The sequence below is a fragment of the Rhinolophus sinicus genome, chromosome 8 (genome assembly GCF_057876585.1).
Source record: "Rhinolophus sinicus isolate RSI-liver-muscle chromosome 8, RSI-T2T, whole genome shotgun sequence".
Taxonomy (NCBI): domain Eukaryota; kingdom Metazoa; phylum Chordata; class Mammalia; order Chiroptera; family Rhinolophidae; genus Rhinolophus; species Rhinolophus sinicus.
Window position 1 is genome coordinate 21,719,794 of NC_142508.1, and position 16,601 is coordinate 21,736,394.

At 37.6% G+C, this 16,601-nt stretch overlaps 1 protein-coding gene across 11 annotated transcripts in view; it reads left to right on the forward strand.

The window, feature by feature from the left end:
* Positions 1–16,601, forward strand: part of CADPS2 (calcium dependent secretion activator 2) — a 479,588-nt gene that overhangs the window by 326,640 nt on the left and 136,347 nt on the right. For all 11 annotated transcript variants that reach the window (XM_088799948.1, XM_088799951.1, XM_088799947.1 and 8 more), the window contains 2 exons: positions 6,486–6,622; positions 8,787–8,974. In XM_088799948.1, coding sequence (XP_088656074.1) covers positions 6,486–6,622; positions 8,787–8,974 — 325 coding nt within the window. The remainder of the gene's footprint in view (positions 1–6,485; positions 6,623–8,786; positions 8,975–16,601) is intronic.

Below are 16,601 nucleotides of genomic sequence, written 5' to 3' on the forward strand. Positions count from 1 at the left end.
ATGTTTATCATAATCCCTGGCTTCTACCCACTAGATGTTAATAGCATGCCCTTCCCCAACACCCATTTAGATCTGACAGCCAAAAATATCTCCAAACATTGCCAAATATTCCAGAAGGCAGGATTGAAGATGGGGAAGAATCACCCCCATTTGAGAAACAGAGTTACAGTGACTTGAATATTGTTTTTGTAAAAATGTCTCACTTGTTCACTTGTGTTGACATCCTAAGTGCAAGGCATGCCCCAGGAGAGTGCCGAGCTCATGGATCTCACCCTGGTGCAGAGAGGCAAGAAAAGTGGTGGGAACCCCTGGCCTAGGATATTAAGGCCATGACTACATGATACACAATTAATGAGTTAAGGATCTACTAATCAGTTGATTCAGATAGTCATGTAATCTCTTTCTAGCAAAACCTTCTACTCTTGTCAAGGCAGTGTTGATCAGGGTCAGTGGAACTGAATTTCCTAGCCCTTTGATTAACTTGTTCTAAAAACGGTAAATTTGGTCTAAAAAGCCAAACTGTCTCAGCTGTGTTAACAACAGCTTTCTTTCCTTCTTTTTTTTCTTCTTTCTGTCTTTCTTTCTGTCTTTCTTTCTTTCTTTTCTTTTCTTTCTTTCTTTCTTTCTTTCTTTCTTTCTTTCTTTCTTTCTTTCTTTCTTTCTTTCTTTCTTTCTTTCTTTCTTTCGTCCCTCCCTCCCTCCCTCCCTCCCTCCCTCCCTCCCTCCCTCCCTTCCTTTCTTTCCTTTGTTTCCTTTCTTGTATCCCAGGCTTTTAGTAAAGTTTTCAATTAGAGCAGACTCTGCTATTTTCTCTTTCTTTAAGAAAGAAAAACGGAAGAAAGGCAGAAAGAAAGGGAGGGAAAAGAGAGAAGGAGGGAGGGAGAGAGGGACGGGAAGACAGGAGGGAGGGAGGGAGAGAGGGAGATGTTTCTACTTCGTAAGAATGAGAATACTGACTGTGAGGGGTTCCCTTGGGCCCCTCCAGAGAGTTCTGCGCTTGATGTTTGCCTCCCTTCCTTGACTTCCGTCATCTTCCTTTCTCTCCTTTCTTGATCATCTCTTGGAAGAACAACTTTTAGAGTCATTAGTAGAAACCAAGAAAAGAATAAAATTAATATGACTGGTCACAGCAATAAATATGGTCCTAACCCACTTAAATATGCTTTGTTTTTCATTTCTTTGCTGACCAATAGCTGGTAAGGGTAAGTGTTTCCCTGATTTTTGTTTGTTGTTTTGCTTCATTGTATTAAAATTTTTGTAATGATACGATTTTTGAAGGAATGTCTTAACCTTGTTTACAATGTCAGTCTCCTACTTTCTAGGCAAACCCAGAATATTTACAGTAACTTTACCATTTATGAAACAGAAATGTCTATTTTTGCCACCACAGAAAAGTAGAAACAACTTATTACCTACCATTCATGTGGGCCTAAAAGTAATGACTATGAAGGTGTTTGCAACAGCACGCGAAAAAGTTACGTGGGAAATTCTAAATTAGATATGTGATATGATTTTCACTAAGTTAAAAAATATGTAGGTAGAATTATAACTAAAATTTTCATAGATGAGTTTAATTGCAGGGACTACTTGCTAATTCATTTCCTCTCCTGAATTTTCTTTGAAGTATATACATTATAACTTTTAAAAAGCTCATTTTTAAAACTAAACATACTGAATGTTTAGGGATAGTCAGAACAAAATAAGAAATTTATAAAATCTAACTTATTAGATGACCCTACTGTCTTTTTGGGAACATAAATAATCGTATGTATTTATAGATTGCTCTGATAAGTAAATTTATTCTTCCCTATTTCTTTGACTGTTGGGATATATAGAAATTTGAAGGAAATAGGGTGAACATAAGGGCAAGAGATTGTGCGGCTATCCAACTTATAATATTTGCGTCAAACCATCGTGCACTGCCTTTTGCCTGACTGATGACATTCTTTGGATAAACTATCTTTCTTTGCTGTCCTCAACCAAAATAATATGCAAGAACCTTGTTTTTCATTTCTCTCTCACTCATGTATGTAACACAACGCAATATGTATGTTACATAATCAATCCAACACAGTACTAGTTGACTTCCAGTAATAAATTAATGGCACAAACGAACCAGAAAACTTACCTTCTTTTCAATGTTAAGCCAGTTTTTTCAATTCTTAAATCGGAGTATACATTTACATTTCATTTTATGAGCTAATTCTCCTGGCTTTGTCTCCTCACTGATCTAATAAGTTAAATTTCACACTTCATAGGGAAAGTATGCTTACTTTACATTGAATATATTATTTCAAATAAATGTTGAATATTAGTTACTTGGCCTGTGATTCTAGGTCTGTATGTGTTGATTAAAATGGTCATCATGTGAAAATATTATGTTATTTGCTGCAGAAAGCAAGATGTGTAAATCCATACATCACTTTTTAATCAATTTAACAAAAACAAGCTAAGAAATTATTTGGGTCAATAATAGAGTTGTGAACAAACTTCTAATTGATGTATCTATCAAGTATTTCTCTTTGGTCCTCAGCGTACATAAAACAGGCAGACATAAAACACGAACATACCAACCAGGATGATCTACTCAAGATTTTAGCTTTAAAGTCTTCCTATTAACGACCATATGGGTGCCATAAAAAGAGAAGTGGTGCGTACTTCTTTGTGCCACTTTTAACTTCCTGTAAATTTTCAACCTCAATGAGAATTTGAGCTACAAGGAAAGTATCATCAGGTGTGGGCTGCAGTGAGCGCCCCTACCAGCCAGCGCCTAAACATAGGACTATTTTAAACCGAGTGACGGTATTTCCAAAGGTTCATTGCTGCTGAGTTCAGCTGAGGTTTTTGAAGAGGAGGGGATAAGCTCTTAACTAGCAGCATGCTCTTCTGAGTCCTTTGGGTGCTGGAGTGCCAGGTCTGGATACCCAGGTGGTCGCCGTGCTAATGAATGGCTACCTCTCCTTCAGTGGTCTCCTCGCCCCTCCCCCCAAATCTTTTCCCTCCCCTTTCTTTTTAATAATTCCAATCTCTCACAATACCAGGAGCAGGAAAAAAAAAAAAGAAAGAAAACCATTTTTTGCATCAGTTGCAAAGGAAGAAGGAAAAAAAATTAGTTTAATGATTTTTCCATCTCACATTCTGAACTCTGACTTACATGCGTATTTTCACGGGATATGGGTTCTTGAGTACACAGGGCTAGCTGTGGTCAGTGCCCACTGACTGACTCGCCTCTCCCCACAGTGGGGCCTACCAGCTTGCTAATAGTCTCCACCACGTTTTCTATGCGAGCTGTTTGCAAGTCAGTGTTAACGGTCTAAATGGATACTGTCAGCCTATTCTTTTCTCTTGACTTCCAACAGCTATTACCCTAATGAAAAATTTTCATGTTCCATTTGAATACAGCCTCTATAATTCTTTACATCTATAGCAAATAGTAATCTTTTTCAGTTTGGTTTTTATTTCATCTACTTTTACCTCACCTGGTGACAGTACCACCTAAAGATGCTTGGAGCATGTATCTAACTGTTACCATAGAAACACCCCTCAATTACTGTGTCCCACACCTGTAGTTAGTCCAGAGGTTAATCATCACAATTTATGATAGTTTTACAGTCTATTGTTTAAGCTCACATCTTGTTGGTTTCTTTTAATAATTTTCTCATACTGTTTCATAAGACAAACTGCACTGAAATTTGTCATTATCAACAAACATTTGATTAGTACCGTGAATAATTTTCCATTTAAAATTAGTCACCATAATTCTGTGTTATTGTAAATCTCCAAGCCTTAGATTTGGTTATGTTATTGGTTGAAATCACGTTTTCCATTTGATCTAAATGATATCTATGTATTTCCTAAGAATTAAATGTAGATATGTTATGCCCACAGAAAACTATATGAAAATATTCTTTTATAAAAATAAGATAATATTTTAATGGTAGTTGATTTCCTATTTTACTTTAGTTCATGAGAGAATTTTAAAGTGAAAGATTTCTCCTACAGAGAGATCAAAACTGGTACCTTTTCAATTTATTTTTGTCTTCATAAATTCATGGATATTAATGTTATAATGCTGCATGGTGTAGTATATTTGCATGAAATATTTTGAATTGTGCCAATCAGACATCGAAAGGAAGAAGTAGAGATGATTGGTCTTTACAGCTTGAGTTTTGAAAGTGGGATAATCCCTAAGAGTACATTTCACTTTCATAGAATTACAGCCCCTGAGAGATTGTAGGGTTGTTTTTTTTTTAATAGAATTTTTGTGTTTGTTTTCTCATTATTTGTTTTCTCAATATAGAGTCTATATTTTTGATTTAAATTGCTATCATGAATATTATTTTTATTACTAACAGTAATTATTGGAAAAGTAATTTTCCACTTATGTGTCAGAAATGCTTGTCACTTTAGTAAATATATGGCTTAGAGTCATATTATAGGGAAAATGCTTCATAAAGTAAATTCACTTTTGAAAATATGATTTAATTGTAGACATGAACCATAGATTCATTGTTTCCAGGAACCTGTATATTTTATTTAAAGACTGTGTACCTATTGTTTTAAAATAGAAATTTGCTTCTTCAAACCTGTGTAGTAAAAGGAGAATTATGGATTTCTTTTCTCTGAAATTTATTGTATATCCTGTTCTCAACTGAAAAGCCATTAGTGGGCATTATTTTTAACTTCTTGTTATGACCTTCTCTGGTGAAAGAAATAATGAATAACATTAAGCAGATGTTTTTTAAAAAAAAAAACTAGTAATTTAATTTCATAAAGGTGATACTAAAAGATTTTTTTTTACTCAGATAAATGGAGAAATAAAGATTCTAAGACAAATTCTTTAAAATAAAACATAATTTTCTGATTTTATAATATGTGCACCTTGCGTTTCTCAATGCTCTGCCTCCTACTCATTTGATATTATTTCACATTATCATATATTTAACTTTTATTAACTATTGAAAGACAATCAGGCATTAGAATAAAATGCAAGAAAAGTTGGATTGTCTCATTTCTCAGCTCAGCGTAAGCAGTTTAGTGTTCATTTAATTAATACTAATTTACCGCATGTAATGTATTTAATCATTCAGGTAAGTAGTTATTAAATGTAAAGGAATACATTCTTCATGGATCATCACCTCATACCTTACATCGTCAGTGAACAGCCAATCATTGCCTGCTTGCTACATTCACCTTTTGACATTGATGTGAGATATATGTTAGTTTGTGTATTTTTTTTTTTGTTTTTTGTTTTTAAATATGATTCTGAAGACCCTTCAGCTTGAGTTACATAGTTCTTCCATCGACAGATATGACTGAAAGTTGAACTTGACATGGATCAATATGATCTGGGCTAAATATCTAAATGTGACTGATTATGTTAGCATCATGTCCACAGATCGATACTGTTTTATTATGAGCCTGACTCTATAATTGGGTTTAATCAATAAACTTTTGTCTCCTTTCTTTTGCAATTTTAGGATTGTACCATATAGGTTTTAAAAACTACAAATAGTGTACATTTAGGACTCTGCTTCTTGTGATGACCAGAAATGAGATCTATCTGTGAATTTTAAGGAACAATAGAGCCTCAGCTCTTCCATTATGAGAAGATCCACTTTTGTCTCCATAACTGACTGCTTGCCCAATACATGCGACATTTCTAACAGAGCTAATGTAGCAACACCCCAGCTCTTCTTTTGGGGGATGTATGGCTCTCTCTCTCTAGCCTTAGTAAATAACTCACATTGAAGACTTTGACAAAACATACCATTAATGAAAGCAATCATAAAAGCTTGCCTTTTGATAAACCCGCAGGGTCTACAGGCGTTGAAAGATGCAATCTGGAAAGAACAATAAATTCAGGCCTCTGATTGAAGTGCCATTTGGGACGTTATGCTTTGTCTGCATATTTGTACAAACATGGTGCTCCCTTTTTCATGTCTCTTAAACTTGAAGCTTGAGAGCATTCGTTGCCATTTCTACATTAAGGCTGGTCCCATTAAAAGCTCCATGCAGAGGAAAAAAAAAGACTGGAAGTGATCCAGCTGAAGCTTGTGTGTTCATTTCTGCCCTAGTTTGCCATTTGGAAAGCAAGCTTCTAGCTATCATTACAGTTCTTTTATGAATAGACTTGGGTTCTTTTCCAGTCAGTTCCTTCAGTCATTATGTACTTAAAAATGCATCAACTTTTCTTAAAATTGAAACGTAAGATTATTCTGTGATGGATATTAAAAGTAGCTTTGAATGAAAATAGGATTTCCTCATTCCAAATGATTTGCAATTTATTTCCTGTCATTTTTATTTAGGCTCCCCAAAAATTGCAATTTAGGGTCATATGCTGAATTCTTGACATCATAATTTATGTAATCGAAGGTTGTCTTCTGTTATGATGAGGCATGCATTTTGTGATTTTCAAAAACTGAATCTGCCCGTTATTAAACCAGAAAAATAAATGTATTATATATGCTTTTCTGAATTGACAGATGCAGACCGTTTTCAGAAACATGGTATGGATGAGTTTATTTCTGCAAATCCTTGCAAGCTTGACCACGCCTTCCTTTTTAGACTACTCCAGAGGCAGACTTTGGACCACAGACTGAATGATTCCTATTCTTGCTTGGTGAGTAAAAGTCTGTCTGTCTACCCCCTTATAGATTATAATTAAACAGTTTAAAAGTGAGAAATACTTATTGTGAAGTGGCATTTTATTCCTGACTCATTTAATAAATTGGAGTTAAGGATGAAGGATTCCAATTGATTGCTTCCCAATTTGAAAATTATATACGTGGAGACCGCTATTGTGCCCCTCACTAGACAGCAGAATAGACTGGAACTCTGAAGTATGGTTTATCAGTCCCTCCAGAGAAGGCTGAATGAAAATAGAAGGCTTTAATGAAAATTTAAAAAACAAAAACAAAAACAGAAAAACTCTGTGATAGGATTTACTAACAACTGTACAGACATTTTAAGGTTTAAGGTCTGTTCAGCAAATGTTGATCTTTCGTTTCTCTCTTTTGTTCCTAGAAAGACAACCTATCTGATAAGGAAAAGAAAGTGGGATAAACTGTTTAAATAGGACAGTAGATATATGTAACAGAAGAAAGCTTTAGTTTCGTTTAACTCTCAAAAGATCATTTGAATTCCTTAAAAAGAAAGAAAAAGGAATTAAATTGAGTAGCTAAACTGCTACCTGATATGTGTTGAAACCAGCCAAAATTTGGGGTACAAAGTATAATTTATTTTTAGAAGGATTGCTTGACTCTTCAGAATGTGGCATTAAACTGTAGCCTAGGAATCACTGTGCCTTTCCAAGGGTTTATATTTTTAGTGGCAATTCCTCTGGAATTGTTCCAGCCAGCATATGCCTATTTCTATCACCATTTAGTCCCTTGGCTACTGAACAGGGTAACTCCATGCAATAAAGTTACATTGTCTTTAAAATAAGATTGCAGAAAGGATGTACTCCCAGTTCATCAGAGGTATTTCAATAGACGGGAAGATACGAAACAACTTACTGTCATGAGCACACTGATGGTTTATTCATTTATAGACACTTTATTAAGGACCTATTATTCAACATGCAATGCTGCAGCTTAAAACTGATCCAGCCCTAATTTGACCGTTACATGGAGAGTAAAACAAATCATCACAAAACCTTTGATAGACAAGCATACGTAGAGTGAACACCAGAAAAGTGCGCTCAGTGGGGTCAGTAACTGAATTGTTAGAAGTTGTGTTGAGTATGTGGGTGACCCCACATGTCATATGGAGTATGAGGAGAACCCAACAGTGTGTCTTCGATGGCACTCAGAGGATAGTGACCATGGCGATTTGAAAGAGAGTTTGGAGGCAAGGTGACCCGGGATGTAAATCATGGCTAATTTGCAATGTGGTCTTGAGCAAGTCACGGAATATCTCTCAACTTCAGCTGATATATTTGTAGCATGGAGTCCACAGTAACTACCATTTATGATAGTTCTAAATATTAAAGATAAGTTATGTACAGTATGTCTAGTATCGTGCCTACCATCCCTATAGTAAATATTCTGGTGTTTTGTTCTTTTTTTCTTCTTCCTCCTTCTCCTTATTACAGTTCATCTTTCTACATTTCTCACCATTCTTTTCCTCCTCTTGCATGATTTTCTTGCCCCTTTTTAAAACACTCCATTCCCCTTTTTTCTTTTTTTATCTTAAAATAATCCACATAAGCCCATATAACCCCTCAAAACATTTTATAAACAAATATTAACTTTGTTATATTCGCCATAGAGAGACAGTCAGAATGAGAGCAATATCCCAAATACTGCAATACTCACATAGCACATGTTTACCACTGCTAGACTTACTGGAATTTTCTTTTAGTTCATGTTATAAAATGCTTTCGGAAACAAGCCAATTTCACTTATAGTATTTGCTTTACCATTCTCTTTTTAATTGATTCATACAGAGGTTGCAGTTTGGGGAATGCCATTTTTTGTGACTGACCATTCAGGTACTGTGAATAAATTTGACTGATTTAAATGACAGGAGAGTAAACCAGATTGCCCCTGCCTTGCGTGGCAGGAAAGAGAGAATGGTATTACACAGGTTGCCAGTGTCCCAAATCAGTTCCAAAACTGATAATATTTGCTTTTCTGAAAATAATATGAAACATACCACTAATAAAAAGAAAAAACGGCAAAAGAGACTTCAATGCCGCCTCTGCTTATAATGCCTAACAGCAGCTGCAGAAAAGCAGATCTTAGTACAGAAAGAAAAAAATCTTTTTTTCTTTTCTTTTGCAGGGTTGGTTTAGCCCTGGCCAAGTCTTTGTGTTGGATGAGTACTGTGCGCGCTACGGAGTGCGGGGCTGTCACAGACATCTCTGCTACCTGACAGAACTGATGGAACACTCCGAAAACGGTGCTGTCATTGACCCCACCCTGCTCCATTACAGCTTTGCATTCTGCGCCTCTCACGTGCATGGCAACAGGTATTTTCACTTGCAAACACACACAGTGAAACGTGTGGGGTTGATCTGGGAAGAGAAAAAATGTGCTTTGCTATTATCACCTAGTAACAGATTTTAAATAGCAAACACTTCTTAGAAGAGAACAAAAACCAACAAAGGAAAAATGTACATCGATGTGATATAGGTGGGCTGCACTTTATGTTCTTTTTTGCCAATAAAGCCGAGAGAGAGAGAGAGAGAGAGAGGAGAGAGAGAGAGAGAGAGAGAGAGAGAGAGAGAGAGAGAGAGAGAGAGTCAGAATCTGAGATTAGAAGTTGCCTTTTAGTTCTTATGGGCCACCCAGTACTAGGTCTGCACAGCTTAAGTGTCACCGGTATTTCTATTGTAATGCATTTATACGAGTATGTCTGGGACGTTTTGTTGATAGGTTTCTGTATTTCTAATGATCCTTGCTTTTCCACTGGTTTCGTAAAGCAAGATGAATAAGGGAGTTTATGTAGTGTCTTCTCCCAGCCCCTCCCCTCATCTACACTTTAGGAATAAGTATGTCCTTTTAGCACTCTGGTGACCTCACCTCTTGCTTTACCAAAAGGGCGGAAAATCACCTAAGCAAGCCCCCAAAACTATGCACCTCTGAGTTTAAAATCTCTCCATGTCACTCCACCTCTCTTCTCTTAATCCTGTCCCAGAGAACCTTTGCTAGGTGGTCTCCCATACAGGACGTACCCCTTATCCTATCCCCTTGTACATTCAACCATTATCCCATTTCCCCCTCTTTATGTTTCCTTTCTTCCCACAAACCTGTCTAAGCATCACCTAGCCTCACAACATAACAGAGTGGTCAAGAGATTCAGAAATCAGACCACCTCGGTTCAAATCAACACTTAGTAACTGTGTGGGGTAAGGGCAAGCTTCTTAATCTATTTGGGTTTTCCCTTCAGTACCTCTAAGAAACACATAAAATAGCATCTCTCCCAGAAAGCATTAATTGTGTTAGGGATTAAATGCATTAATATATATCAAGTACTTAGAACAATAGTACCTGGCACAGGAGTAGTTAAAAAGTGTTCACTGATAGTTTGTATTGTCTTAAGTGCTATTATTATGGCAAGCTACTTTTCCATCGTTCTGTTTCCAATCCAACCTCTCACCATTCTGTCTGGCTTCTAGCGCCTCACTTGTCAGTGAGTCTTTTGGAAATGGATTGCGTGGGGACCTAATCAGCAGCCTGTGCCCCAGCCTCACGCTCCTTACGCTCACTGAAAAGCTGATGCTGCGGCGTGTCCAAGCCTCCGTGTTACCTAAAATGCTGCTTGTCTTCCCTGAGGCAGCACTAACTCCGCTCTCCTCTTATCTGTTCCTGCAACCATCTCTTTGCTAACAGTTCCTGTTCCTCCAGTCTCCAAGTACAGTGTAATGTTTTTTCTCACATCTGTTCTTGAACTTGCCCTCTTCTTTCTGAGAACTTTTCTACTTCAGTGAAAAATTCTACTTCAGTGATCTCACCTCTTTTCCACTATGACCTCTCTTTGTACAGATAATTCCAACCCAATTATTCTCCTAAAGTACAGATCTCTGTCAACAGTTGGGGGCTTGAATGTTCTACTGGCACTTTTCAGTTCTCCTTGTATAAAATTAAATCTGCCTTCTCACTAAACCAGCTCCTATACCTTTTTTAGGTCCTAGCAAAAGGGAACACTCCAGGCACCACGTAAGTGTTTGATGAACGAACAAATGAATGACTTCATTATTCATGTTATTGTCACTTCCATCAATGGCCCACTCACTTTTTGTTCATCTGTATCTTTTACCTCCTAGACCCAATTTGTTGCCAATGTCAATATTCTGTCTTCAGTTTCTCTCTTTTTGCTATTTCCATGCCCTGCATTTTGTCTCTCTTTTTACTATTTCCATGCATCTACCCTAATTCTGGCCTTCATTTTTTCTTCCTGATCTATCTTTCTTCATTTCTCTACTGCTTTTTTCTCAATACAGTAGCCTAGCAATCACCTTCTAAATTACAGATTCATTTTTACTATACTCCTTTAGAAAAACCTTCAGTGGTTCTTATTTGATTATTGAATTAAAAATAGATTCCAAGCAATAGTATTAAGGTTTTCCCAATATCGTCCATTCTGAAGTCACAGTGTTTTCCTCATAATCTTTACCCCAGATACCTCGTTATTCTCCCTGTAATGTTTCTCTTTTTCCAAGTTTGTAACAGTCAGATCACAAAACTCCTCTAAGAAGACTTCTGTTAACTCATTCAAACACTAAAAACCTTCTCTCTGTAGTTTTCTTATGAACTTTATTGTGTATATTTATATACCACACACACACACACACACACACACACACACACACACACCTACACCCCTACACCTACACCTACACCTACACCTGCTTCTCTTCTACTACATCGTATTCTGAAGGCAAAACTAGTTCTCATTCACCTATTATCCTCTCAAGACCTCACCACAGTGCCTTGCATATTGTGGGTGCACAATAAATATTAGTAGAATTTAAGTTGTCACTGTTGTTGCTGTTTCACATCCCATAATAAAATAAAACCAATCCTAGTCTCAGAATCTCTTCTGGTTTTGACCTCATTGGGAAACTCAGCCTTCCTTGCGAGTTATGGGGATTGTATTACCCCAAACTAAACCATCTGCACTTGGCAAACATGAGAAAGGAGGGAAGGGGACAGGGGACAGTCAGGATGGCTGATCTTTGATAGACAGCGTGGGAGGGGCTGTTTTCCTAAACTGTCTCCCATCTCCTGGCTCTGTCTTAATTCCTCCTCACCCATGGATATCAAAGGATAGGCCTTCCAGTGTTCGGAAGTTCTCCAGAAAGCAGGAAGATACAAAGGTTTTAGTGAAACCGACATACCCGACACATTTTGTATGATCAGATTATTTTAGTCATTAACACAGAAAGGTAAAATTAAATTGAGAATATTAAGTAGGAAATTCAGCTAATGCGCCCCCAAAATGTATGTATTTGAGACACATTTTAATGGGAAGTTACTCAGCCAACTGGGAGCTGCTGCCACCACCTGGGAGGCAGCCTGATTTGAATCTGTAGGTTGCCATAGTTACTTTTATTCTGTAAAAGTATTGTTTTCTTTGTAATGATACACTGTAAGGTGTAATTTAAGGTATGTTTGTAAGTTCATGTATATATTAATAGTACACATTTAATCCATTTTCCAGGTTAAAAAATGTACATATCAGGTATCTCTGGGTGGTGTTTTAGAATAGAAATTTGAGTCAGTCTCTGATTCAACATTTAGGTTGCATGTATCTTAAGAAAAAAGAAAGGAAGAAATAGGTTTTAAGGAAATTTGAACCTCATTTTAGGGTAGAAATTATCCAAGATAAGCTGAAAGATACGATGTTTCCTGTAATTTTTAGAGTCAAACAGATGTCATTCAGGAATGTCATGCTGTCACAATGAAAGAATAAAAAGAAGCAGAAGAGCTCTACTTGAATCTCAACTCTAAAATTTGCACACTGACCCCTGATGGGCAAATCACTTAACCTTTCTGAAATTCAGGGCTCATATGTAAAAGGGGAATATGTGTAGGTACTGGGTAATTATAAAATATTCTATCACTATTGATTAGTTGTTATTCTAATATGCTTCCCTTTGGCACCCAGCCACAAGAATGTAAATTTTGAGAAGTAAAACGTGAAAAGTAAGTAGTTAGAGTTGTAATACCTCGTGCTAAGCGGAAATATTTCAGTGTGTATATAATTATATTTCTTTGCTAATAAAATATTCAGGTTTTAGCCACCTCCCTTGTGAAAAGAAGCTTCCCTTGTCTATGTCTGCAGCATCTGATATTTATCGTGTCTTCCGTTAAAAATGCTGTCAATGTCAAGTCTGACTTTTCAGTCCGTGTTTGCCGTCCTCTCTTTTTATGACCGTTTTTACATCCATTGAAACACGCATTCAGAGTCGCGCTGCTCATTACCTGAACTAACTCTATCAAAAATTCAAAAGGAAGCAGGATTGCCTTTTGTTACTGACTGAAGTGAAGGACAGCAGTGCTGTCTGGATCTGAAATTTTCCCGGAAGCACATCCTTTTACAGCGCGATGAGCTCTCTGGGTGTGTTCCTTCTGTGCAGGCGCATCTTCTCTGAATAGCACTCCGAGTGTTTCAGGAATAAAAGGATAGAGTTAAACAGAAACAGTCTAGCTGGTACGAACACTGAAGAAGAGAGAAAGAAAGACACAAGTGAGTCAAGGACAGACTCAGATACACTCCTGCAGGATGACAGCCCCACGCATCCGTGAATGACACAGCCACTCACTCAGCCATACGTAGTACCTCCGAGGACTGATGGGAAGGAGAAAAGAGGATTTCAGAGACAATGCACTGAAGGGCAGAGGTCTAGGTTGATATGTGTGGTTATACATCTGGGTTTTGTAAGTCAGGCTGAGGGTGGAGAAACTAAAGCAGCAACACAAAATGGCTTTTATGTTCCGGTTTAATGTAAGATAGGCAGCTCCCCCCGGGTTAGTGGGGCTGTCTTAGAGCTGCTGCACACCTGACAAAGGCCAGCTCCAATGCGCTCGCTTTCAAGCACAGGGTGCAGGAACACAACATGACTATACATAAAGCGGTCCCTATTTTCTGTGGACTCCAGATCGTATCACAGAGGCAACCATCATGGGCACCAGTCAAATCATGTCACAACACCTCCATCTTCACGGACGATAACCTTTCCTCTTTCCTGTTGCTTCAGAAATGATGCCTCAACTTCCTGCCTCTCCTCTTAAGAGACAGTGATGTATTTTTGAGTAAAATCATAGACAATTACATCAAATAGGATCATTAAGAGTTTTCATTGCTACTTCTTAATTCTAGTCTTGGGATACAGGTGTAAAAAAATCAAGTATAAATGCTATACAAATTGTGCAGCTAGAGATTAACTTCTGGGGCAGGTGGGCAGCCACATCAAATGTCAAAGCAAGGTTATCCTCATGTAATGTGGCCAGTCTGACAGACTTCCTCCTACATGCCATGTGTGCAAAGGTTGAAGGGGCAGTGATCAGTGAATGCCTCTTAAATATACACTGAGGGTTCTATTTTTATTCTATCAGAAGCTGTAGAACGCCCCCAAATCTGCTTCTAACTTTCCCAGCAGCAACATCTATCCCCACCCAACCTAGAGTTCAGTACTCAAGCAAGATAATCATGCCTTTCAAAACAAGACAGACAAACCAAAACAGAGAGAAGTGAATGCTATGGGAGAGACTTAGTTTGTGGGAAATAGCACTGAGCTAGGAGTCAGAAAGGGCGCTGTCCGAGCTCTTCTACTTATGAGCTATTTCATTTTGAGCAATTGGTCCTGTCTCAATTTCCCATCTGTTCATTGTGAAAAATAATATTAATGTGCTCTACCTGCTATGGTTCATAATAGGTCACAGGAAATTATGTAAACACTCTGTAAATGATAAAATATGCTTCAGTGTCAGTCAGTGATATTTTACATTCAATACAGTAGTGAAATACACTTTTGCAGATTGCTCTGTAAAAGACCAGCAGTGCAAAGGTAAACTCTGAGACTGTCATGGTTCTAGTGGCATACTGTAGACATGTCTCAAGGAGGAAGACGTGACTGGAAAAGCACTGAGCAGGTGCCTCACCTCATCTGCTGTCCGTGATGGTTAGAAGGAGCCCTGGAGAGGTTCTGGGGTCTCCCCTTCCCCCTGTTTCATCCCAGCCCTCATGTTGCTGGAAGACATTGTAGGCCGAATGTGGTGGCAAAGAGATAGCCAAAAGCAGGAACCAAGAACCCCATCGCCCAACGTACGCACGCAACGTACCTCAGCTACCATTGGGGAATAGTTACTAAGGACACTTAATCAACTTTCGGTTTTCCCTCCACACCATTCATTCACAGCCAACAGCTCCTGGATATTTCTGAAACAATGCCTAAAAGAGCCTACTGGTCAACCACAGAGGAAGAGACAGGGCTAAGAAATGTTTCACTATGTGTTAGAATATAAGTCAGGTTCACAATGAACAGAAACATGAGCTACTCCTCTGTGTGGCTTGTCTTAAACTTGAGCCTTCTTAGCATCTAGAGTGAGGTGTGGGAAAGAGTTTGGGGTCTTGAGTCGGATCTCTATGTAGTGTTTTAACATACCAAAGCTTTTTAAGAACATAGTATATATGTAATGCTTTTACATAAAAACAAACAAAAGGAAAAGCAGTATATGTACATCTATACCATTTCCCACTACTGTGGCCAAGCAGTTTGGGAGTTTTAGATCTATGTGGGTGCTCAGGATTGGCCTGTTATTTTCCTTTCTCGTACTATTTTTGTCAGGACTTGGTATCCAGGCTACTGCAGTCATATAAAATGAGTTGGGGAGCTTTCCTGCTTGTTCCATATAAGATTCAATTGACTTGTTCTTTTAAGTTGATTGATAACTCAACTTTAAAACCATCTGGGTGTGGGAACTTGTTTGTGGAAAGACACAAAACTATTGCATCAATTTATTTATTTATTTTATTTTTGCACATATAGCACAATGATTTATATATAGATCGTGCATCACTCTATCATATATCCCTGTAGTCACTGGATTGCACTGACAGTAGAGTTGTAATCCCAGTACCATATGCAAATATTCGGTTGGTGCAAAAGTAACTGTGGTTTAAAAATTTTTAAATAATTGCAAAAACTGCAATTACTTTTGCACTAACCTAATAACTACTATGTTTTCTTGGGTGGGACATTATCAATATTGCACCTTTGTTTCTGCACTTATAAAATGAAGTTCATGGGTTAGATTAGTAGAATCACCATGTTAGAATCGCTTGGGGGTTAAGAAAAATAGTGACACCTAAACCTCACTCTAGAAATTTTTTTTTTAATTACAGTTGACATTCAGTATTATTTTATCTTAGTTTCAGGTGTACAGCATAGTGGTTAGGCATGTACGTAATTTACAAAGTGATCCCCTAGCACCCACCTGGCACTAGTTACATAGTTATCACCATAGTATTGACTATATTCCCTAGGCTGTAATTTACATTCCTGCGACAATTTTGTAATTACCAATTTGCACTTCTTAATACTTTCATCTTTTTCTCTGAGCCCCCCAACCTCCCTTCCATCTGGTAACCCATCAGTTTGTTCTCTGTATCTGAGTCTGTTTCTGTTTTGTTTGCTCATTTACTTTGTTCTTTAGATTCCACATATAAGTGAGATCATACACTATCTGTCTTTCTCAGTTTGACTTATTTCACTTAGCATAATACCCTCTAGGTCCATCCATGTTGTTGCCAGTGGTCAGATTTCATTCTTTTTTTATGGCTGAGTAATACTCCACTGTATAAATGTACCACAGTTTCTTTAACCAATTGTCTGTTGAAGGGCATTTCAATTGTTTTCCATACCTTGGCTATTGTGAATAGCTCTGCAGTAAACATAGGGGTATATATGGGGTTTTTTTAATTAGTATTTTGAATTTCTTTGGATAAATACTCAGGAATAGAGTTGCTAGGTCATAAGGTAGTTCTATTTTTAATTTTTTTAAGAACCTTCATACTGCTTTCCATAGTGGCTGCACTAATCTGCATTCCCACCAACAGTGGACAATGTTCCCTTTTTTCCACATCCTCGC